Source organism: Ruditapes philippinarum, unplaced genomic scaffold (assembly GCF_026571515.1).
Source record: "Ruditapes philippinarum isolate M1 unplaced genomic scaffold, ASM2657151v2 ctg1773_1_1_1_1, whole genome shotgun sequence".
Classification (NCBI taxonomy): Eukaryota; Metazoa; Mollusca; class Bivalvia; order Venerida; family Veneridae; genus Ruditapes; species Ruditapes philippinarum.
This window is the reverse complement of record NW_026856077.1, coordinates 65509-90789: the sequence shown is the minus strand read 5'-3', so window position 1 is coordinate 90789 and position 25281 is coordinate 65509. Positions and strand designations below refer to the sequence as shown.

The 25281-nt window shown below is 31.2% G+C and overlaps 1 protein-coding gene across 1 annotated transcript in view; it reads right to left on the bottom strand.

Moving 5' to 3' along the window:
- The window catches only part of LOC132745326 (uncharacterized), a gene marked incomplete at its 3' end in the record, with an annotated part of 94589 nt that overhangs the window by 52038 nt on the left and 17270 nt on the right, over window positions 1–25281 (bottom strand). The window contains 23 exon segments of the mRNA XM_060734218.1: window positions 2325–2429; window positions 2731–3190; window positions 3479–3622; window positions 4054–4361; window positions 5483–5656; window positions 6373–6466; window positions 6831–7081; window positions 8597–8795; window positions 9082–9233; window positions 9647–9790; window positions 10232–10367; window positions 10888–11097; window positions 13026–13196; window positions 13470–13633; window positions 14283–14436; window positions 14777–14948; window positions 15380–15427; window positions 15751–15962; window positions 18992–19204; window positions 19585–19707; window positions 20006–20146; window positions 20825–20969; window positions 23914–24086. Of these exon segments, the coding sequence (XP_060590201.1) occupies window positions 2325–2429; window positions 2731–3190; window positions 3479–3622; window positions 4054–4361; window positions 5483–5656; window positions 6373–6466; window positions 6831–7081; window positions 8597–8795; window positions 9082–9233; window positions 9647–9790; window positions 10232–10367; window positions 10888–11097; window positions 13026–13196; window positions 13470–13633; window positions 14283–14436; window positions 14777–14948; window positions 15380–15427; window positions 15751–15962; window positions 18992–19204; window positions 19585–19707; window positions 20006–20146; window positions 20825–20969; window positions 23914–24086 (4093 nt within the window).

The window sequence follows — 25281 nt, the reverse complement described above, 5'->3', positions numbered from 1 at the left end:
TTTATTCAAAGATATATAACCAAGATTTACAAAATCTTATAAGTTTACACAAGCTAAAATCTTATAAGAAATAAAATAATGGTGGACAATAATCTAAAATAAATTAAAACATCTTCTCCATCTATGCCCAATGTTGAAAGTTAGTGTAAATCTTTATTTTCATAACTCTTCAAAAGTTGTGATAGTTTCTCAATTTTCTAAATATTGAATGCTTTTTAAAAATAAATGACATCACATATCTCAACAAGGTGTAATCAAAATCTCATTGTCTTTTCTAAATTTGGATTGAAAAATATCCTGTAAAGTAAAATGTAAGCCCCTAAAGTAACCAAGTCTGGCTTTTTAATGTCTTGAATAACAACTCTTGGAGCAGTGTGCAAATACCACAGGAATTTTACATGCAAAATATAGATAGATTTTTATTGACTGATGAACATTGTAGGCTTAAGCTGGTTAAGCTGAATTTTCTGCTGTAACCCATTTAAAACTAATTATGTTCACAAAACTTAATATTCACCAAACTATTTCATTTCTGATGCTGTACCTACTTTCAGCTTTAAAATTTGTTGTTTTTTTTTAAATAAAAATAATAAAAAAAAACATTGCATCCATTATTATTCTAATGAAATTTATAAATCATTATTCAAGCAATAAAAAACTAATATATGTTGACTACCTGTTAAATTTACATGCATAAACATGCATATTAAACAGATGTTAAAAAGTCACATGGTATTGGCACACATGCTTGCATATTACATTGAAAACATTTTAAAGTTGCTGTAAGAAAAATAAGGGTAAGGTTTGGAAAGGTTAGGAAGACACATTAGACAAACATCACCAACATTATGTGGTCAGAACAGACAACAAGACATCTACCTGTCTTGACCACAACTTAAGCAAAATACTGGGATATTATAAGCACATGGATTCATACACTTACACCAAAATAAGTATAACCCCCCCCCCCCCCCCCCATGTAGCCATCAGCATTGCTTCCTTTCGGACCATAAAGCCCCAAATTTTGTTTTCAAAATCTAACAAAAACTACTTTTTATTATACATTTAAGCACTGCAATTTTTGTCATCAATCTAAGAATAATGTATGAATCCAATAAACATTAATTATACAGAAACACAATTACCCATCCAAATATTGTCTGTTTTAATGAAAATCAAAAACATTGAAATATATCTACCATCAAAATAAATCAAAAGGTGTGTGTAAATTTATATATCATTGTCTTTGGAAGAGTTAAAGACCACTTATTGCAAAATTATTAAGAAAGGAATGAATTGAATTTGTACATTTAGATACATTTTCTTGGTATGTTTACATCATTTCCTTTATGTATCAACTGATGAAGCTAATAAAGCGAAACATGTATTGATATTTAAAATTGTGTTGGTTTAGATCTATTTGTCCTATCCTACATTTAGATATAAATTCAAACATGTTTTAAACATTTCAAATGTGTTTCTCATTTTTTACTTATTCAGCTTATTATAGAACATATGCTGACATTTGCAATCACATTTCAAATATCGGTAATTTTTTTTACAAAAAACACATTGATAATTTTGTGTTTAAAACATTGTCGCTCCCATTTACTTATTGGGACAACCCTCATAAAGGGGGAATTACTAAAAGAGATGTTCAACTTTTTTTTTTTGGTAACATTGGGAATTAGAATCTTGGACAGAATTTCATAATCTTTATGTATTTTTTATATTTTTTATAGTCTTTGAATAAAGCAAATGAAATTATCATTCAGCCTGGGATTTTAAAAGCTGTCTTCATACAAGAGCGCAATGTTTAATGCAGCCAAGTCATAAAAGTATATCTTTTGTAAACAATATGTTTTAAAGCAGAAGTTATCGAGACTTCAAACTTTTGAAGAAAGAAATTCTGAAGCACACATCAATTTTATGAAATTAAAATTTTCCAATTACTTAAGCTACACAAACAATGGCTTAATTCTACATGAGTCTCTTTTATTCTATAAACTATTAATATTTTCTAGGATTAGAAATACATTCAACATTAAAAATTTAAAATAAAACTACTTGTTACTCTCTTATATTCTATTAATATCTAAACCAAGAACTAAATAATTTCAAAAATTTCAAGATTAGAGATTAATATCCAACTAAAATCTCTACTTATCAATTTCTATTCACAATATTTTTTAGAGATTATCTAAAACTAAAGTAAGTAATGGTAATAAAAAAATCAACAATAATTCTAAAATTCACATTTACTTTACAATATTACGAGATTATTCTAATATTTTTAGATTAGAGATTATTCAAAGATTATTTACCTAGAGAAATATTCTCTGTGATAAAGGTATTGGTTCCCAGCAGTTTACACGAGAGCTCCTTTAATGTCATAGTCTTCTCCGACAGCATGGATCCATTGATAAATCCTACAAGTTAACATTAAAAAAAATTCTTAGCATTTTTTTTTTTTTTTTTTTTTAAGAAATTCAAAATGTCAAACTCTTTAACTAAGGTTTTGACGTCATCTCTGTTGAAGGCATGTGCTGCTGAAATAAAATTCTGTTTATTGTTTATTAATTATTTATGTACCCTGAAGAAGGCTGTTCAGCTGAAACATTAGTATATTGAAAGGGAATATTAAGAAATTGCAGCTGACTACTTATTTTTTACTATTCAGTTGTAAAAACAAAGACGTATCTGTATTTTTCACTACTGTATAATTCTTACCTTGACTAAACAACATCACTTCGAGACATTGTCTGAGATCTGGTCTCGGTACCGACACCGTTCTAAATTGCCTCATCACATAATCTGGTAGTTTTGCCGTCACTGACGGGAATATAAGTAATTTGTCCGGATTTGTTGCCGTCACCGGCACACAGCTGTCTACAAGAGCAAAACAAGCTCCTGTAGGATTCAGCTGAATATCGTCTGATTGTAAATGCACCGCGGCTTTTCCGGCTCTCAGAGCTTCGAACACAGTTGAGATCAACTGAGCAAACACACTAAGCACTGATGGTAATAAAGAGTTTAAGTTATTAAAAGTAATCCAGCAGCCTGTAGAAGCCATTCCGCGGAATATGTCTTGTAGGCCGCAGTAGTCAACACTCTTGGTACAGTTGAACTTGTACATAGCGTGACCAAAGCTGTGGCTTAATTCATGTACCAATTCATACTTTCCACTATCCTGTTACAAAATAAAAATAAAATCAATAAAAAATTTAAAAAAAAAAATGTTTTGTGTAAGAATATAAGCGTTATACAATCTTCTTAAAAAAATGGTGCATTTGAATCAATATTCAGAGTTTCTCTTTATTTGCTTCATTCTTTATTTTATCTTTATAAAATATTTGTAGCTTCCAATTTAACTTTAATTTCATTTATGTATCTACCATCGTTTTGTCATTTTACGGACAGACACTGTGTACTGGGGGCATAGTATTTCCCTTTTTTACCATAAAAATTAAGAACTTACGATTGGTCCCACACACAATGTTCCCATGTAAGCATTTATAGATTGTGTCATGGCAACGAAGCACCTCTCTGTCTGTGGTGTGATCACTTCACGTGTGCTAGAACCTATATACTCAAATCCATACTCCATCTCTACATCTAGACACTGTATATATTAAAACAATCAAAAACACTTAATAATTTAATTAATTTCTTTATTCCCTGGTAAATCATTTCCATTTTTTTAACTTTGCCTTTTAGAAAAAGGACACTAACTTTAATTTAATGAATTCTTATACAGATTCTAATATTAATGGTATGTTAAGTTTTGTTACAATAAGCCCATTGTACATGCAAAAATATGTCAAAAATAGTAACCAAGGTATAACCATAACTATTTTTTCTACATTTTTGAATTAATTGATACATGTATGATGTAAGCTATGTAAATGCAAATATTAATAAATGTATATTTTGAATGATAACTGAGATCAAAGTTTGTTTATAAACATAAAGATATGATGAAACTTAAGGCTGTAAACAATTAAACCTTCAGCCTTAAAAAATACTTTTAAAGATTTTTCTGTTAGTACTTACCTTCACACTGACACCCCTGTTCTCCTTTGCAAATCTATACTGAAGCTGTGACTTCCAGTCTAGAGACTGTATAGGTGAGGGTGACTCCATCACCAACAAACCTTCCACCAGGTCCCTCAGGTGAGCTAGCAGTGATAACAGACAGCTTAGTTTATGTATCTGACTTGGGAACAACATCAGTTTTACTTCTGTTGGTTCTACTTTCTCTTCAACCTCCTCTTTTTCCTCCTCTTTCTTCATCGGTGGAAGTGACATAGCTGCTAGATTCATAGTATCCACAGGCTCCATTGTTGTAGGCTCAACCAGTGCTGCACCAATCAATTTATAAAATATAAAAATGAGCCGCGTCATGACAAAACCAACATAATGGGTTTGCGACCAGCATGGATCAAGACCAGCCTGTGCATCCACGCAGTCTGATTAGGATCCATGCTATTTGCTTACAAACCCTATAACAAGTAGAGAAACTGATAGCGAACAGCATGGATCCTGATCATAAAGCGCCGATGCGCAGGTTGGTCTGGATCCATGCTGGTCGCAAACCCATTATGTTGGTTTTGTCATGATGCGGCTCAATTATTAACTTCAATGATGTTTAAGATTAAATAATATATATGTTACTCAATATTGATACATGGATACTTGAAGCTTAATTGAACTACATTCAAACCTGGCTCCTTGAAAAAAAACAGCATTATTGTCATATTAAGGAAACATGGTCATAACATAAATGAGGCTATCAATGCTAGGGGGTGTGAGGGATGTTGCACTTTTTCATTATCCCTCATGTACCGCCTAAACCAAACCAAGTCAGCAGTTTTCATGTAATTTGTTGTTTTTAATGCTTCTGAAGGATCACCCTTTTTGCAGATTTTGAACCCCATAAACACTATTACTAGCCACTGCTCATCTTAATGATACTTTTGATGTCAAAACAAAGGGTCAAAACTAAAGAAACAGGGAGACTATGTATAATTGGACCTTCAATTTAACAAAAGGAAATAACTTCAGCTTCACTTTATCAACATCATTATCACTATTTTCACTCATTGGTAAAATGTATCAATGATCATATGTGAAACTAGTGTAAGTATTTATTTTAGTTTGACTGTATTGGAAGCTATAAGCTTATTAAAACAAATATCTATTCCATTCCTGGCAATGAATGTAAAGTTTCTTGCTCAAGGAAACAATGGCTTGCCCCTAACTTTGTTCCAATCAACGTGGCCAGCCAATCCTTACATTACAAGTCACGCGTGTTAACCACTCGGCCATGCTGTCACTCACATTGAAGACATTGAAGACCATTTTTTCCACATGACACACTATTAAATTTTGCTTAAATAAATTAGTTTCAACTTCTATAAGTGTATTACATAATAAATTATCAAGAAAAAATTGATTATTAATAGCAATCAGCTATTCTTACATTGTTCATCCCCCTCTTCAGGTATAGGTGAATGGGTTGTATCTAATCCAGCTATATCAAACATTGAACCTTTCCTTGATGCACCGAGTGATGGGGCATTACTACTTCTCACACCTGTACCTCCAGCCAGAGAGTTTGTATCATCTAGAAAATCTGTGTCTCCTTCTTTGTGACCTATTTCAAGAAACATAATTTTGGCCTTATTCAGATGAAAAAGGAATTGTTTTTCCTTAGGTTTAAAAGATTTGTTAATTTTCTACATCTTAATAAAGGTTGTTAAGATGACTTTAATGTCTTACCAACACTGTTATGGTCATATGATTTCTTGTATGCTTTACTGATGTAGGATAACTACATCCTAATTTAATTTTGAATTCCTCCATGTCAGGAAGTTATGAACATTGCTTGTAGCCCCAAACCGACCTTCTGCAAGCAATCTTTATAACTTCCTGACATGGAGGGATTCATAAATAAAGTAGGATTTGAACATATTTGTATAATTATGTGAAAAGCTAATGATGTCAGTGATCTAAACCTCTCACCTTCAAAGGCTTTATTTGTTTGATTTAAGATTTGTCTAATTTACAAAATACTTAACTTGTAATTCTACAAGAAATCATCATAAAATCATAACTTTTCATTTTGTACATTTTTTCCTGCTTTGCTGTTCATAAGATAATGAACAAACAATGAAGTTTTAACTTTTTGTAATAGAAGTATAAAATAGGACATGAAAAAGAATGCAAAATTCCGTAAGTTATAAGCATGAAATTCCAAATATTGCCAAAAACTCCAAATTTTTGGTGAAGTTAATTAAGTGCTAATTGTGAATGAGCATTATATTAAGAAATTTATAGTAGTTCTATCAATATCACAAATGTACAACTGACCTTTGTGTTTATGTTTTTTCTCCTTTTCACCTTCAATACCTTTTAGTAAGATTGTTGTTGCTACAATACTCTCATTGATCTTCTGCAGCATGTCCTGTATAGTACACCATACATTGAGGATTATTTAAACTTATGACATGTCCTGTATATTACCCCATACCTTAAGGATGATATATTTGATTTTATTAAACATGAACTGTAATATCCCTAACTTAATATTAGTGAACATTAAACACAATATACAGTAGTGAGATATATTCTTTATCTCACTTTTGGAGCATATCTGTTGTAAATTGAACTAAAATGAAAACTTCATTTGTAATTTTAAGATATATCAAAATCTGTTACTGAGAGAAAAGTTGTAATTCAATTGTGTCTCCCTTGATTTTAATCAAAGGGCATTTAAAATCTTGAAAAACATAAGCAAACAATTGGCTCTATAAATACAAGAAACATACCTTTAAAGCATCATCTTTGCCTTCTTCCATCTGCATTAAAGCTGCCTCGATTTGTTCTGTCATCTGTACCTGTGTGGCCAGATACACTATCTCAGTCACATGATCTAATGTCCATGAACTCTTCGGGTCATCCACGCCATCCTCAAATATCTGTTCAGTGACGGAGGGTGGACGGCTCGGAACTTTCTGTTTTTCCTTACCATCTATGCTTCCTCCAGCTCGACTGCTTGTCCGACTTCCTGCTTTCTCCGCTACAAGGAAAAATATTTCATTTTGTAACGTGAATAATACCTTAAATATTAAATCCTTTTTTCATAAAACTCATAAGACATCATAAGTTTTTTATTTACACCATTGATATATATATTAGGGATGGCAACGAGTAACCGGTTAATCGAGTACTCGATCGAACGTCTGAATATCGGTTAACAAAATTGATATTCGATTACTCGGAAAAAATATTTAATTTCTACTTTTTTGCGATTTAGAAAGATTGGTGTATCCAATTAGTTCAGAAATTCGAAATGTACACGTGTCTGTAAATGCAATCAAAACATCCTTGCAGAGGTGTGAAAATGATATCGTAAATTTAACTTTAAATATTAGACAGTTTGTAGCTGAAACTTGTTAATTATAAAAACATAATATTATGTTGTGCTACGAGCAGCGGTGGAAAAATTGATATGTCACCGAAGGTCGAGTGAAATATCAATTTTCCAACATTGCGAGTAGAAAATTGCATAGGCTCAGAAAGCTTCTAAAACATAATTTTCCATTGATTATATGGAAAATTCCATGTATGGAAGTACCGTATATGGAAGTGCCACATACCATATATGGAAGTGCCGGACTATTTTCGTTTGAATTATAAATGATTTTTTATTATATTACACTTCTATAAGAAATTTCAGAAAATGAAATGTAGCTGTCAAGAGATAAACTTATGACTGACGGATGAAAAGGTAATTTTTGCAAAACCGGCCATGCCTTTTATAATTTTGGTTTCCGTTTCCAAATGCTACGTTTATACACAGCTAAGATCGGAACCAACGTCAAAAATAGTCCGGCACTTCCATATATGGTATCTGGCACTTCCATATACGGTACTTCCATACATGGAATTTTCTATCCGTTGAAGCGTATTTGCCCTTCAAGGTCATCCTGTATTTTAGTGAGAAAATAACGGCCTCGCCATTTTTTTTTAGCAGAAACACCCCTTGATGTCGCCCTAGCCAGTGTTATATCCTCGTAACTAACTCGTTTCATGTACTATAACTATTACATGTATTTCTTGCAGTCCTATTTATAGTTACGAATTCTATGATTTAAAAAAGAAAACGAAAGTAGCATGCAGACCGTGTTGATATTGTGTGATAAAACTTTAAAGATCATCAGAAATCATCCGAGTAACCGAGTACTCGATCGGAAAAATGACCGAGTACTCGAGTATTGATTTTGGTATTCGTTGCCATCCCTAATATATATACTATGGCAGTTATTCTAATCTATGAATCATCAGTCACGGGGTAAAAAGAAAATTATTATTTTACAATATTTGTACTTTTTTGGACTACATCTTGGTCAACACTAAATCAAGTTTAGTAAAAATAAGGATTCCTAGCAATTAGGAACATAACTGTTCAAACACCCATTCATCAAAGCATTCATTTCTAAATTTAAGGAACTTACAAATATATAAAAATCTTATCAAACTAAAGTAATTGAGGCAGTACTGATGCTATCACTTTGATACACTGTTGCCTTACCTTTAGCATTTTTTGTGGCAGATTTAGACTCTTGAGCCTGAACAGTGACCCTTCTAGATCCAGCACTTCTAATTTGGCGTGTTTTTGCAGGTGCTTTCTCAACACCTAGAGCAGTGGCTAGCTGAAATTGTAGGGCACCCTTGACCCCTTGTAGAAAACTACTAAGCCAAGTCTCAATCTGCCCTTCACATGTCACTGGCTGTAAAATACAGAACATATTCCATATATTTTAAATAAAAAATCAAGCAGTTAGTAATGAATAAATATTCTTGCATAAAATTTTCAGACCAACTTAATTCTTTCTTATAAAGCCTAATAATTTAATGTATATTAACTTTTACATATTCAATTTCATTTTAAGTATGACCTTTCTTTCTTAATTTCTTCTAGTTACATGTACATTTATATAAACTTTAAAACATGTGATTGTGCAAAGAATAGGTTTGTATATCCAGTAAATCTATTGAAAATTTACATAAACTTACTTGTTGAAATAGGAGTTTTTCTCCGAGGGAACTCTGAACTCCAGTAATCATGAAGTTATATTTGTCACTTTCGTCTGCCTCCTCGTACACCAAACTCCCGATGTTCTCAAATAATTTACTGATGTACAGATTCACTTGACTTAAGTCATACCCTAAAAAGAAATGAGAATATCATCTTAAGTCTAAGAAGCTACAATATTTGTGAAATACTGCACAACAGGGGCGGCAAAATAAAATTTTGATTTTCTTGTCCGTTTTTGCCTAGAGATATTTTGTACTTATCAATATGATAATTATATAGTAAATTCTGGTCAAATTTCACTTGTCCGTATAAGCTTTGGGACAACCTGGGCAATACGGACAATTTATTTTGCCACCCCTGCACAAAGGACATGTATTGCTAACACTCCTAAGAAAATGGACATTTGTTCTATAAATAAATTCTACATTTGCTTACAATACAGTATCAAAGAAGAAAGAGAAATATGTTTATTTGATATTAAATCTATTTAAATAAATTGGCATCAATCAGATATCAGATTGAAAGAATATAAAAATAAGTTACCATTGCAGACGATGTGTAGAACATCCTCCATGGACAGGAAGTAGAATCGTGGGAAGATTTGTCGTCGTCTCTCAAGATGATTCAACAGCGATTTTCTACAATGTTCCAGACTGTGGTTCATGTGCTCCAATATTGTGAGAATATCTTTAATAATAAAACAATTACTGCTATATACTTTAAATTAACTTTAAATGAAATAATGGTTCAGTTAGTAAAATAAAATCTGTATCACTCACTGTAAATCATAAACCATGAAATTCATAACATTTTTAACTTATTGACAAGAAACACATGAATCATAAATGTCAAACTTAAATTGTGGTTTTTATGGATTTCTTCATTTGTATAACATTGTTTGTTCCAGACAGCGATTGAAAATTTTCAATTTTTCATTAAAATATAATTATATGTAGTGACAGTCTGTATAAATACAAAAATTATATTTGAGAAGTGCATATCAGACAATTGCAAGATTTGTCAAAAAAACTTTTTGAACGCAAAAAGAAAAAGACATAAAAATCAAAAGTAGATCAAGTTGAATAAATAAGTACAACAAGAATTGGTGTAATATAATAGATAAATTACTTTTTCTAGAGCAACATTGCAGCACATTAGGATTTTTCTCTGTTGCTCTCATCAGAAGTCTGAAATCTCTGTTAGCAATAGCAAATCTGTTAGCATCATGTGGCAATGCTGTCCTTACATCAGCACTGGAATACACCTGTGATAAAATAGAATAAAATGTAAAACTATAAGATATAAACCTTTTAAATATAACATTATATTGTTCTATTTCTTCACTTTTACATATATTATAATTTTGTTGGTGTTTTCAAGTTACACTGGCTCCCTATGTGCCAGATGGTGACTTTCCAGCTTACACTGAAGGAAACCCTAGGTTTCAGCCTATATTAGTTTGTTTGGTTTTACAGCGTACCAACACAGTGTAGGTCATAGGGCGCCAAATTAGGAATGATGATTTTGGCTTATCCCGGATGTTACAAACTTCAATGCAACACCAGGGGTCAAAACTACCTTACCTGCTGGAGTTAAGGGACACATAAACTGTATTAAGTATTTGATGACAATTGGTGTAATCACAGATCAGTAATTAAAACAAGCCTTATAGCATCTATCCTTGAAAAAATTCCACCCTCCAAGTAGAGGGGCAAGTGATATACAGTCCTTTAATAGAAAATTTAACAGATTCAAGATGGCTTCCATATTGTTACTTAATATACCTCTTCTAGCTCCACCCATTTTTCCTGCACCTCTAGCCATGTTGATAGTACAGCTTCTATCGTCTGTAATCGTTTCTGCCATTTGACAACCTCATCAAGGAACGAGCCTGCAGCACTGTTACTCTGCATCGCCTGCAAGGTGACCTGGTGACCTTCAAGCTCCTCAAAGATGGGATCAGTGTTAGCTAGAAGCACATGGTGCCCTGTATCCTATGAAATGTAAATGATAATACAGAAATTATTATTGGCATATTATTTTGAAAAATTATCCATTTCTTCTCTATTATATTGATTTCTTAAGAAAAAACTTATCATTATGTCATACTCCAAAAGTGCGGATTTTAAACGATTCAAGGAAATTTTTTGGACATGTCTCTTTTGCAAATACTTCTGGAAAATAAATAGTTTCAAAGAAAAAACAACATTAGGATAATCTGTGTTTTACATAATATAACATGAAGGAATACTCTGACACTTGAAATTATATGATGCTCTTGAAATGTATAGAAGAATTGGTTTACAAAAAAAATATTCATTACAAAAATTTTAAAATGCTTTAATTGCTATATGTTAGCCAGATGAATGATATACATTAAGAAAGAAGATTTACGATTAATATAAAAAAAGTTATTGTATTAAATCTTTTATTATATATTAGATCTTGTATAAAATATAAGTACTAGGAAACTACTTTTTTTAATATATAAGTTATTATGTTTATATGCCTCAATGGGAAGATTGGAAATCAACAGAATGAACTTTCCTGAAAATTCAATCATTATTTATTTCCACACAATTTCCAAAGTTACATGTATAGTGAGAAGAAAAAACAAAATAATGTGATATTTTACAATATTATATAAAAGTGTATATCTCATGTAAACAAAATAATAAATAAATCAAAGTGAAAGTTTAGGTTATGGTTTCTTCACTTACCAAATTTATTCCACGTATCTATTCAATTACAATAATTTTTTATAAACTATTTGGTAATTTATCTATTTTATTCTTTAACATTTGACAGGAAGTTAAATTCAACCAGGTTTTCTGCCAATATTGTGTATGTGGTAAAAAGCAAAGGCCCTCTTTTCTAATCACAAAATTCCAATATTATGCATCAGAGCACTTGATGATTAATTATTTCTGTGAATGCTGGGTTAATATTCCTTGAAAAATTAAGGAGATACTCACAGAAGAACTTGTTTAAGCCCAGAGGAGCACCCACTTACATTTACAATCTTGTAACCTATGTTTTCCACAAGGAAATTCCAATTGAAAAAGTTTTGTTTTTTTCACATCTGCTTGCAGGTACTTTAAACTGTCAGTCAATTACAATCTTAATTGTATATTTGTATTTAAATATGTTGATATTTGTTTTAAAAATGTTTATAAAAATATACAAACATTATATACACACACTCAAAAGCAATAATAGAAAAATAAAATGAATTCCTGTGAACTGAACAATATCAATCTCATTTCTTGCTAAATCATAAAATTATCTGATTATTTTTCCTTTACAATGATTTTTAGGAAGAGCTAAAAGTATTCAAACATGATAAAATTGTTTATATGAACATTAAATAAAAAGCAATTCCGATCTTAAAATTCAGATTTACCTGTGCTAACAAAATACAAGAAATTAAATGAAACAATAGTACATGTGTAATGGGCAAGACCACAAGCATAAAAATAATATTTACCAAAATTTACTATCATGGTTTTGGCTGAAATTCATTGAAATTTAATGTCTAAAATTAAAATTTAGCTTTCAAAATGCTTAATATTCTGTTGTTGTTGTTTTTTTATCAAAAATGTAATCACACTTTCTTGACATGCACATAAAGAATATTACACAACAAAAGTTTTATTTTGATGTGTTGAATGATTATTAATTGATTAAATCTGCAGGGAGTTTTACACAACAAAAGTCCATCCTTTTTTGTATACCTTCTATAAATACTCAAAGGTACTTTTATCAAAACTGGAGGAATTAATTTTCCATATGAATTGGCTACATACCATGTTATTGATTTGTTGTTTTGACCAATGTATTAAGTCAATAAACATTAATGACATCACAACTGAATGCAATATATAGTAATATTGTTAACACGATCATATAAATGATGACTTACATCAGCCAGGTTTAGTAGAGAAGCTGGTAGGGAGGCTATACTGCTACGCTTGTTCTTGCTGTGTGAGCTCTGGTTTGATACCCTGCTTGTGGTCCTCACTTGACTACGACTGACACCCGGCTTGTGTCCCTGCTCACCTGCTTCACTCTGTGATACCTCACTCTGATTATCCTGTCATTAACATAGTCATTATATCAAAATATCTTTTATTATAGTCATTATTACCAAACTATTTTTTATTAATGCTGAATGAAAATATTCATTTATTGTAAAAAAAAAATTCTTTTCCCAGTACAGTCATTTACGTCACAAATCTTATATGAATAACCCCAAATGTAGAGCAAAAATGACATTAGCTAGGATTTGATAAAGATTGTACTAAAATCTAAGTTTTGGGCATGTCCTAAGAGGTAAGATTTTAATATAATACAGTATTTAACTTACATGAACTGTCATATCGCCTGTCATTTCTGCATTCTTGCTACGTATATGTACAAGGAACTGGAAGATTTTACTCAGCCACACTTCCTCGTACGTCTTCAAGGACTGTTCTATAGACAGATCCTTCACAGCCCTCTGTACAATAGCTCTTACATCATCAACATGCTCTGTAATATATAAAATATTTAAACGTTTAATTTAAATACCAAATATTAAGGAAGCTGTCATTCAATTAGCAACAGATGATTTGGGCTATTTTGTACAATGTCATGAAACCTGAGTTATTCCAAAATCAGATTGATTTAATTGTTTTGTGGCGGATAATTTATTATCAAGATACCCACATGCATTATCACCATCACATACTTAAAATCTAATCTTGTAAATTAATGAAAATGTCAAGCCAAATACAAACAATTTAAACAATATTATTGCAAAAAAGTCTAATTACTGTTTAAGATATACTATGCTCAAATCTGATATATGAAAATATTGATAATTGCGTAAATATTAAATGAACATATCTGACTTTACACAAAGTAGATATGTTTCAAATTCTACACACTATAGGTGGTCACAATATGAATATATAAACTGGCAGTTTTTTTAAGAAAGGACCAACTTTTCTTGACCTCTAATAAGGGACGCAACTTCCATACAGTTTATTCATTCTTTTATTCAAATTAGACATATTCACTAAAAAATTAATAGATTTCAATATATTTCTGAGGGTAAAATATTTTACTTAAGGATGATCATAGCATATTTTTAAGATATTATAAACTAACAGAGAAAAACAAACATTGTATAACTTACGTTGAAGTCCAAGACCAAGAAGATCACCGAGTGTCATCCTCTTCAATGAGTCATTATCAATAGAGATGGCGCCACCTGTTACACGAACCAATTGTTTCCAGTGACGTGTTCTCATTGCAGGATTACTGAGGTCATCAATCAAGGGCAGGCAAGCCTAAAATCATAACATTTTATCCATCAATCCTTAACTATTACTTTAAATCAGTAGCCTGCAAATGGCATTTAAACAATTTTTCTGTTTCAAGCCAGATATTCAATACCATTAAAGATTAATGATACAATTTTATTCAATCCTTGGAAAAATAAAGAAAAAAAAAACAACACAAAAATATCAATCTCAGCCCCTTAAATAAAAGTCAGAGATTTTAACTTTCACTTTGTATTTTACGAACTATGCACTCACAAATTACAATATAGACAGATTTGATTTGTACTTAATTCTACATCATCACCACCTTTATAACAAAACTTAGAACAAATTATGAGAAAAATACCTGAATATTTGTGATGGATTCATGAAGGCCCATGTAAATATCCCATGTAAATACATCCTCCGGCAAGGCTCGTACAATCTCCAGCTGCTTGTTGGTCTCATCACGTAGGAACTTGGTGTTCATCTTCTGCCATCTGTGCCTCTTCCACTCTCCTTGTTGTTCATCTATTACTCTATCATAAACAGGGAAATATTTTATATTAGTTAGGTCAGATTACCATAATGCATACGACTTTGGTTATTTAAATTGAGACTCTTATAGACATTAATATCATGCTCAGAAGGCTTTGATATTTATATACTGCTACATCACAGAGACTTTTCAAAAATAGCAAACTTCTGTGCTGGAAGTCATGATTTCAATCAAATCTAGTTTGAAAAATCAGAAAAATATCCAGAGCTCAACTTGTACGTCAGTAATTATGGCCAATTTTGATGTCATTTCACCAATTAAACGTGTACATATTAATGACTGTATTTCAGTAAGAAACAATATGTTTAACAACAACTGAAATGAATATAACAATTTTTCTGAGCAAAACAATTGGAGACATTGTTATATAAGAAAACATAAAATTAGATAAAGCATAATAATCTATCATACCTCTTTGTTTCCCAGACTTGTTTCAAGTTGTTTAGTTCATGACGACATCTGAAATAGAAATATCAAAAACTTTAGACCTAAATTCTCTAGCTAAAAGACTCTACTTTCTTCTCCATACATATCTTGAAAATTGTAAGTTGTAAAGGAACATACAAAAAATATGATATTAAAATAAAAGACAGTAAAAGCAAAACATAAAATTAAACAAAGATGGTACATTTTTGTTATACAGAAATATCATATCACAAAAAATTTGTTAAATTTATGAATAAAAACACCTTTTTTGAATCCATTAGTTGGAAGGACGTTTAAGTTTATATCACAAGAAATTTGTTGAATTTATAAATAAAGACACATTTCCCGATACTTACGTTGGGAGGACGTTAAAGTTAACAACTGAGGCCTCTAGTAGTTCCTGTAATTCTATCAAATCTTGAGCCTCATTCTCCAGTATTGTCAGTCTTTTAGAGAAGCTATCAATAGAGTCCCAAGCTTCACCTATCTCACACTCACGGTTATATATGTCTGAATTCTCCAACTCCTTACTGAGTGTGTTCACACGACGTCCAAATGCTTCCAGATCCTAAAGTTAGATAAAAAAAAGAAAATTAGGGAGTAAAACCATATCTTTATCTTGTCATTAATAAGGTAAGTGCAACATTCTGATGAATGAAATAATAAAATCATGAAAGTGAAAAAATTATTTCACCATGTGATGATGTCACTTTATGATGTCAAGCTCATCTTTATGTCTATATGAATAATAATAATAATAATAAAGACTTTATTTAAAGAGGCAACATAGTTGGGCATGCCCAGTCTTCCCTATGAGCCTCTATCAAATATACAATGTACATAATATAAACATTTACAAACAAAAGGTATGATAAACAACAACATAATTACAAATACAATATAGTTAAGAAACATGTAAAATGAAAATCTAGGGAAAAAACATTATATAAGAATATAATAATTGCAATTCAGATATACATTTATCATTTTATAATACAACTTGATGTGTTTTATTCCCACCAGAAAACCACCATTTAAGATAATTATTTTTGAACGATTGTAAATTTGTGGAGTTTCTGATATCTAAGGGAAGAGAATTCCAAAGTTTTTGACCCTGAGTATGATAAAGATTTTCTGCAGAACTCAAGTCTAGGTTTTGGGATTTGAAGTTGTTTTGTTGATATGATCTTAAATGTGTATTTTCAGTGTAAGTAAAAAGATTTTGCATATAATCAGGGAGAAGATTGTTAAGGGACTTGTACACTAAAATAGCTTTTTTATAATTTACTCTTTCAGAAAATTTCATCCAATTTAATTCAGAAAATAAATCATCAGTGGGTGCATCAAAATCTTTGTCCAATATTATTCGTGCTGCCCGTTTTTGAAATTTATACAGGTCATTTAAGAGTTCTTTACTGCAATTTCCCCAAATAGTGCAACAATAGTCTAAGTGGGGAAGAATGTATGCATTAAAGAAAATTTTCCTTACATGAACATTTAGAAATTGTTTTATTCTCAAAAGAAGGTATAGTAATGAATTGCATTTATTCAGTGTCATTTTGACTTGTGTTTTCCAGTTCAGTGTATGATCAACATGGACACCTAAAAGTTTTTCTGTTTCTGAAAATTGTAAGCTTTCATCTTGAAGAGTGATCTGGAAATCACTAGTATTACTGATAGAATTATAGATATTATTTGAAGGTGAAATAAACATAGCTTTAGTTTTATTAGCATTTGGAATCATTGAATTCCTGTTGCACCACTTTTGTATGGAATTTAGGTCAGACTGAAGTTTTGTACAAATTGAACTGATACTGTGTCCAAATGAGGTAATTGTAGTGTCATCAGCAAACATGTCTGATGTAGAATGTGATAAATGCAAAGGTAAGTCATTAATGTAGATAATGAAAAGGAGAGGACCTAAAACTGAACCTTGAGGCACACCAGATTTTATATCCTGAGCTTCAGAATATTTTCCAGACACGCATACTTGTTGTGTGCGATCACTTAGGTATGACCTAAACCATGAAATTTGAATTTCCATGTATGTTATACATTTGTAGTTTTTTCAATAATAGGTTATGATTGATCAAATCAAATGCTTTTGTTAGGTCCAGAAATATAGTCCCTATAAGTTTTTCTTCATTTATTGCTCTGATCCAGCTGTCAATAATTGAAGTAAGAGCAGTTTCGCATGAATAATTTGTGCGAAAGCCAGACTGATTTGGCTGAAAAAGAGAGTTAGTTTCAAGAAATAATTTAAGATGATTGCTAACATGTCTTTCTAAAACTTTCGATAGAACTGGTAGTATTGATATAGGCCTGTAGTTACCTTTTTCATTTTTGTTGCCCTTTTTATGTATAGGTGTTACTTTTGCTTGTTTAAAGGCAGAAGGAAATAAGCCACTTGATAGACTGAGATTGAATATTTTCTCCAAAGGCTTGGATATGATTTTAGAACTTATTTTTAAGAAATTTGGCTCCTATACCATCTAGACCTGTTGACTTCTTGACATCAAGATCTTGTAGTTCTTTGTTTATAAATTGACTTGTAATTTCAGGTATCTTGAAAGGGCATTTATCATTTGAATGCATTTCAATAAACTCATGCAATCTTATTTCATCTTCTTGTGATAAGTTTGAGCAATTTTCTGGAGAAGATTTGAAAATATCAATGAAGTAGTTATTGAAAACCTCAGCTATTTTAAATGCGTTCATCTTGAATATAATTAGTCTGGTGGTTTGTAGATTTGCCTGATAATTGTTTAAGATTTTTCCACATTTCTTTTGTATTGTGTTTATTTTTTTTTTATAGTTTCTGCGTCACAAGTAATTTTTCTCTGACTTTGAGATTAGATTTTTAAAGTGTTTCTCCAATATTTATATTCATCATTGTTATTTAATTTCTTAGCTTTATCTCTTTGTTTAGATGCATGAAGAATATCAGGGTTGTACCAGTCTGGGAGATGTGTGTGTTTTACACGTTTTCGTTTGAGAGGGGCTTGTGAAATTTAAAACCTCATTAAATAAAGAGTTGAAGAAATCCAAAGCATCGTTTGGATCTTCAAATATCTCTCTATCACTGACCAAGGCTGCTGTTCAAGAGATTCCACAAAATCTGTTTCATTAAATTGTTTAACATTTCGATACTGTATTATCTGATGTAAAGGGTCTTTGGTAACTGTATTTGATATTTTTTGCGGTGTGAAACAGATTGGGAAATGATCACTAATGGACAATTGAGGATGGATATTTTCAGAAATATTGTGGAGAAAAATTTGTATAGAGATGATCTATAATGGTTTTAGATGTTTGAGTTACTCTGGTGGGTTTTTCAACAAGTTGATTTAAATTGAAACTGTTAGTAATATTATTCCAGCATGTGTTATTAGTAGATCGAGTAAGTGGGTCATAATTATAGTTAAAATCTCCAGTCAAAATGATTTCCTTGTTTTCAATATAAATTTTTTCTAGAATTTGTTCTAAATCCATATTGAACCAATGCTTTAGATTTCATAGATTTCTTCAATGAAAAGTTTTGTAAAGTATGTTTACATAAGTCACACAATAAAAATAAAGTTATCCCATGGTCCTTACATGAGTAATTCTGACAGATTCTTCTTGTATTCTAGGTCCGAGCCTCTGTTTGGCCAGAGATACTTTGGTCTTGAGATTATTCCATCTACTTGGAGCAGCATTAAACAATTGCTGGGTCTTATCTGGCAGTCTCTGACCATACTTCTTTAATAGCAGAACAGTTCTGTGCATGGCAGCAAACTTTCCATCCATCTCCGACTGCTGGGCTGATACCTACAACAACAAAACAGTATGTATATTAACTTGAAGACTGAAACCTGACAGCCATTGTTGACACTTGTATAGGTATATATAGGTAAAACTGTATAAGCTGAACAAATTGATTCCTTACTTAACAAGTACTATTCTCATATAAATGTATCAATACATTTAACTTAGTATCGCTAAAGCCCAAGATTCTTTGGATACAACACAAACATATAAAGAACAACCTCTCTCCTTTGTTTGGCAATAAAGATAAAAAATGTGTTCTTCTAAAGAAATCCTACTTGATGTGTTCATTACAACAAACTGCACAATTTTGTATCCCACGTTGATAATTATCATTTATACTTTTTCCATAGTCATTTAAGTTGGTAAAACTAGAGTAATACCTCATTAAAGAGTCTCATCATTTTCATGAAGGAAGCAGTGTCTCTCTCCTCCCCTGTTATACTCTCTATCTCTGGCTCTATACGCTTCAAAAAATCATCCAATCTCTCCAGCATATGGGTCACCTAAATTATGTGTAACAGAAATTTATAAATTAAAATAATCAACTTGTTTGTGATAAGATTAATGATAAGAAATTAATACCTTGTGCTCGATGTTTCACATTCAAGTGTACAGAATCACTACATAAGCCATAATTTTACTCCAAAGACATCTTTAAAATCGAAATTCCATCTTAAAATAAAACAAAAATCAAAGTGCATAAGGCTCTAAATAGAAAAGATTGGTTTTCAATCTCAAAATAAGTATAAAATTTCCTGTTAATGATAAAATAGAGCCAGTCTACAAGTTTAATAGTTATACCTGATCAGAGAGATATTTTGTAAATGTCCACATCCATTTAGCAGCATAGGTTGTGAGCACTTGTTTTATAGGTTGAAGGTCAACTCTCAACCAACCGATGTTGTGGAAATCTTCTAAACTCTGTATCTCATCTCTGGCAGTCTATAACACAAAACAGTTGACTTACAAATATGTTCTTTTTTAAAGAAATAAAAAAATATAGTTATAATTTCTCTTTTTTGTTCTTTGAATTATAAATCACACTTACACTGTTAGGGTCACAAAGTGACTTTCCAGTTTTCAGATAAAGATCTCAGAAGTCACTCTAAGCACAAATTCTTGAAAAAACAAGCACTCTAAAGAACCCACCAAGTTGGATAGGATTTGCACATGAAAGAATTCAAAGTCCATAGAAGGATTTAAACTCACTGCAGTGATTCAAAATCAGTGTCCTTCAACACATCACCAACACCACATACTGTAATTCAATCTTGTCACATTTATACAATCTTCCATAAACTTTTTCTTCTTTTATTTGAAGTATACATATCCATTAACCCTTACCATTCTTAATTTCTTAAATCGACTTGTCCATCTTTCAATCTCAATCTTAAAAAGCAATTAATCATTCTCAGGGAAATTTCAAAATATGTAATGATTGAATAGCAAATGGTGCAGACCATGATCAGACAGCAAAAATGTACTAGTTGATCTTGGTCTGCACTGGTTGCATGGGTAAAGTCATTTGCCACTGGCTAAGGGTTAAATAATAGTAATTAAAGAATAAGTCATTCAGTCAGAAGTTAAAAACTCATCCACTGCAATAATAAAGAAGCTTACCCTGTATATTTCAATCTCAGCATCAAATTCATCCAGTGATGGGACATTGGAAGGCATGTTAGCCTGTGCATGTTTAGGTGTAAGGAAAGTTCTCTCTGCTGTACCCATTTGTCCAGCAGACTGAACACTGCTTGCTGTTGATGCCCTATAAAAAATAATCTTTATTACATAATGGAAATCATAATAAGTATAAGATTATCAACCTTTCTAATTTTGTTTTTAGTAAAATAAATGGTCTTATGGCCATTGTATAGTTATCATTGTTGAAAAAGACATCAGTATGTTATTTCAGTCACATTGTACATCTGCTTACAACGACAACAGTCAAAATTCCAAAGATTTTTTTTTTTAAATTTCAGTAACCATAGGTTACCCATTTATTTTTTCCAATAATAAACATATTTTTACACATATACAAAAAACACACAATACATTCAAACTTAAATTATCTTTTTTAATAATTATATATAATACATGTTACAAGTACTAATTCAAGTAAAGATTTTAATTTTTAAAAATTCTATGGGAGTTTTGTTTTTGTTTTTTTTATAATGTAATATATTTTTAAATTACAATCTAAGCTGTCGATAATTAAAATCTTTATGTCCAACATATAACTAGAAATGTTATAACATTATTCTTATTTTTCTGTTGACTGTGAGAAAAAAGTATATTTCTACTTTGGATGTTTATACTATTTGATTGATTGTAACATAATACATTTTTAATGAAGAAATAAACTCATAATTATAGCATGCTATTTACATTCTTAATTAATGTTTTCCAAAAACACTTCTGATTTTCATATTGTTCTTATCGAAAAACAATTATATCTTCAAATCTCCATTAAAAAACAAGAGGGCCATGATGGCCCTGGATCGCTCACCTGACACAACCGCATCCAAGCAATGTCTAAAACAAGCATCATGGCCAAGATTGATGACAACTGAGTCAAACATGTGACCTATAGTGTGTTATAAAGATTTTTCCATATTTGGGCAATGTGACCTAATTTTTGACCGGACACGACCCATATTCAAACTTGACCTAGAAATCATCAAAACAACCTTCCTGAACAATTTCCAGGAAATTTGGATCAAAACTGCAGCCACTAGAGTGTTAAAAAGATTTTTCTATTTCTAGCTCCTGTGACCTAGTTTTTGACCGGACATGACCAATCTTAGCACTTGACCCAGAAATCATCAAAACAACCTTCCTGACAAATTTCCAGAATATTTGAATCAAAACTGCAGCCACTAGAGTGTAAACAAGCTTTTTCTATTTTTAGCTCATGTGACCTAGTTTTTGACCCGAGTTGACCCATCTTCGAACTTGACCCAGAAATCATCAAAACAACCTTCCTGACCAATTTCCAGAATATTTGAATCAATACTGCAGCCACTAGAGTGTTTACAAGCTTTTTCTATTTTTAGCTCCTGTGACCTAGTTTTTGACCGGAGATAACCCATCTTCAAACTTGACCTAGAAATCATCAAAACAACCTTCCTGACAAATTTCCAATCTGTATTTCATTGAGACAAACATTCTGACAAAGTTTGATGATGATCCAATCAAAACTGTGACTGCTAGACTGTTAACGCACGACGCACGACGACAGACACCGGACATAGCCCCATCACTATACCTCACCTTGACCAATTCGTGGTCAGGTGAGCTAACAACAACAACCAACAGTAATCCTGTATATACATAACCCACTTATGTCTTTACAACAACAACAAAAACAGAAAATATAAAATGATACAGGTATTATCTCACCAGTCAATTTTCCAACTAAAGAAATAAAATCAAAACAATTCACTTGTAAATACATAACCCACATATACCTTTACCAGGAAAGAAAAAAAATCATACACATTTACTGATAAAACATGTTAAGGTATCACACTAGAAAAGGGAGTGAAAAATTAATAGTGCTAACAGAAACACTTTATTCATTTTGATGTTTTTTTTGTTTTGTTTTTAATGTTTTAGACAGCTTGTTTGAAACATTGAACTATAGAGAAGTAAAAAGAAGAGAAAAAAAAATATTATAAAAAAAGGATAGAGAAAAAAAAACCTATATAAAAGGTTTTTGGTGCCAACTACTAGAGTTTTCGTTAAGCGGTAACCTTACATATAAATGAACTGGCAAGTAATTCTTTCTTGGAGGAATTTTTCAGGTTGAGGAAGAATGATTAAATTATAAACATTCAGATTTTGGTGGGGGAAGAGTTTAAAAATAATTATGAATAAATTATAAACATGTAGTAACACCCCTACAAACTTATTATAAATTTAATTTAAATCTAAAAGAAAAGACATCACAATCATAAGGGGCTCACTAAATTATTGAATTTTTCCCATGCTTTTTCAAATTCATTACCGTATGCTTGAATGACTGTTTGGACATATATTTATCAATTTTATAACTGGCACACAGTTGTTGTTTAAAATGTTCCTATATCAGGCCTTAATTGTTTTAATCTACAGTATTATAATTATGTAATATTTGGCATGTAATATTATTTTATTTATAACTTAATCAAGATGAGCACTGCCAAACAATATATCTAACTGGCTCCAGGTTTGAATGTTAAGGTGGCATCTATCATTAATATAAACTTGTAGTAACTAGTTGTTCCCAAAAATGTTGTGTTACATCACAGTCATAGAAAAGATGAATCAATGTTTCTTTTTCATTATGACAAAATAAACAATTATCATCATTAATTAAATTCATTTCTTAAGCATTCCAAAATTCCAAAGATAATCAAAAAGCGATGGCCTAAGCAGATAAAAAAATTCACCTCTTTTTGGATTGAAATACATGACCAAGAAATCATCAATACATATTATAGTTATAATATATGTGGTCAATTATGTTGAAAATCTTTAAAAAATATCGTTCTATTTGATGGCTCAGTACCCAAACTTTTATTAGTCATAATCTGTATAAGGTCCCATAGAAAGTAATCAAGTTCTGGAAGATGGTTTAGGAAAGAATCTTAAGTATTAGCTATACATGAGAAATGAAAGTCATGCATCAATGTGTAAGGAAATAATATAAGTATTGTTAATTGGCATACCTGGATTCAGTCCTTGACCTTTCAGCTAACTGTTGTCTAATGCTACCAGCTGGACCTCTGTGTGGGCTACGTAGAGGATTTGGTGTCAGATTTCCACGTAGGAATTCATCAAATGTAATGTTGACATCTTGTAACCACAGGAATGCATAATCACTAAATATCTCTAGTAGTTTCTATATAAATAATGGATATAAAATGGCACATAAATTTTCTTTCAATACATGAACCTTTAATTTAGTGATCAAAGCATTTCATTTAAAGGAATTTACAGCTTCAATTGTTATATTTATTTAAATACATTTAAATCATAATACTGTATTCCTAGAAAAGATTTCGCGCATTTTAAGTTAGCGCTTTTCGCGGTAGGCATGATTCCGCGAATCTTTATCGCCGCGAATATGTCACTTATAACAAATCCGCGAACATTTCTAGCTTCAACCAAATATAACATAAAAAGTGCAGAATATTTATTATAATCTACTTATACAAAAAAAAAAAACAACACAAAAACACAGGTGCTATAAAATGTGTAAAGAATTATTTATGTATGTTATTGATACTATTTTGCACGCTGAAAAAGAAAATATCAATTATTAGTAATTATCATGCTTATTGACGGTTAGTCACGGCGTTGACAAACGCATTTACAGTTTGTGAACATTGAATGACTTGGATTTTATTTGCTTGGAGTAGGTGTAATCCTTTGTTAAAAGTACAATAGAGATCAAGGGCTACATTGATTAACAACTGTTATGTTGTTATAATGAAAGCGATGTACAGTCCGATAATGTGTAAAAATTACGTATCGACATTTTGAAGAAAACGTCAGTTATGATTCAAATGAGAAAAAAAGCTAACGGGTCTGACTAAATCTTACTTAATCACATAATGAAAAAGGTAAGGAAACATGAAAGTAGTCAATAGATGAAAATGTATCGAGTAACGTTGCGCTTTAGGCGCGACTTGTCAAAAAAAAAATTAAAAGCACCCAACAGGCAAGGTCATGCATCAAAAACGTAGCCTCCAAAAAATGTAATTTAGGCCGTAGCGACTTAACATTCGCGGAATTCGCGGTTACTACATATCTGCGAAAGTTTGTCTCCGCGAAAATGCCGACGTTGTGAAAAACGCGAAATATTGTATCCGTGAACATTTCTAGGAATACAGTATCTAAATAGGAAATAAAATATCAATAGGATTTTTATATCATTCTGTGTATACCAAAAAAAAAGCATATCTATAACTATTTTTGTCTTGAACCAAGCATTGCAGTAAATGTGTAAAAACTAGGCTTGCTTTTTGAAGAAGAAAATGGAAGGAAATAATTTTATTATCTGAGATTTTTTCAGGAAGTTTTTGGCATTGTTC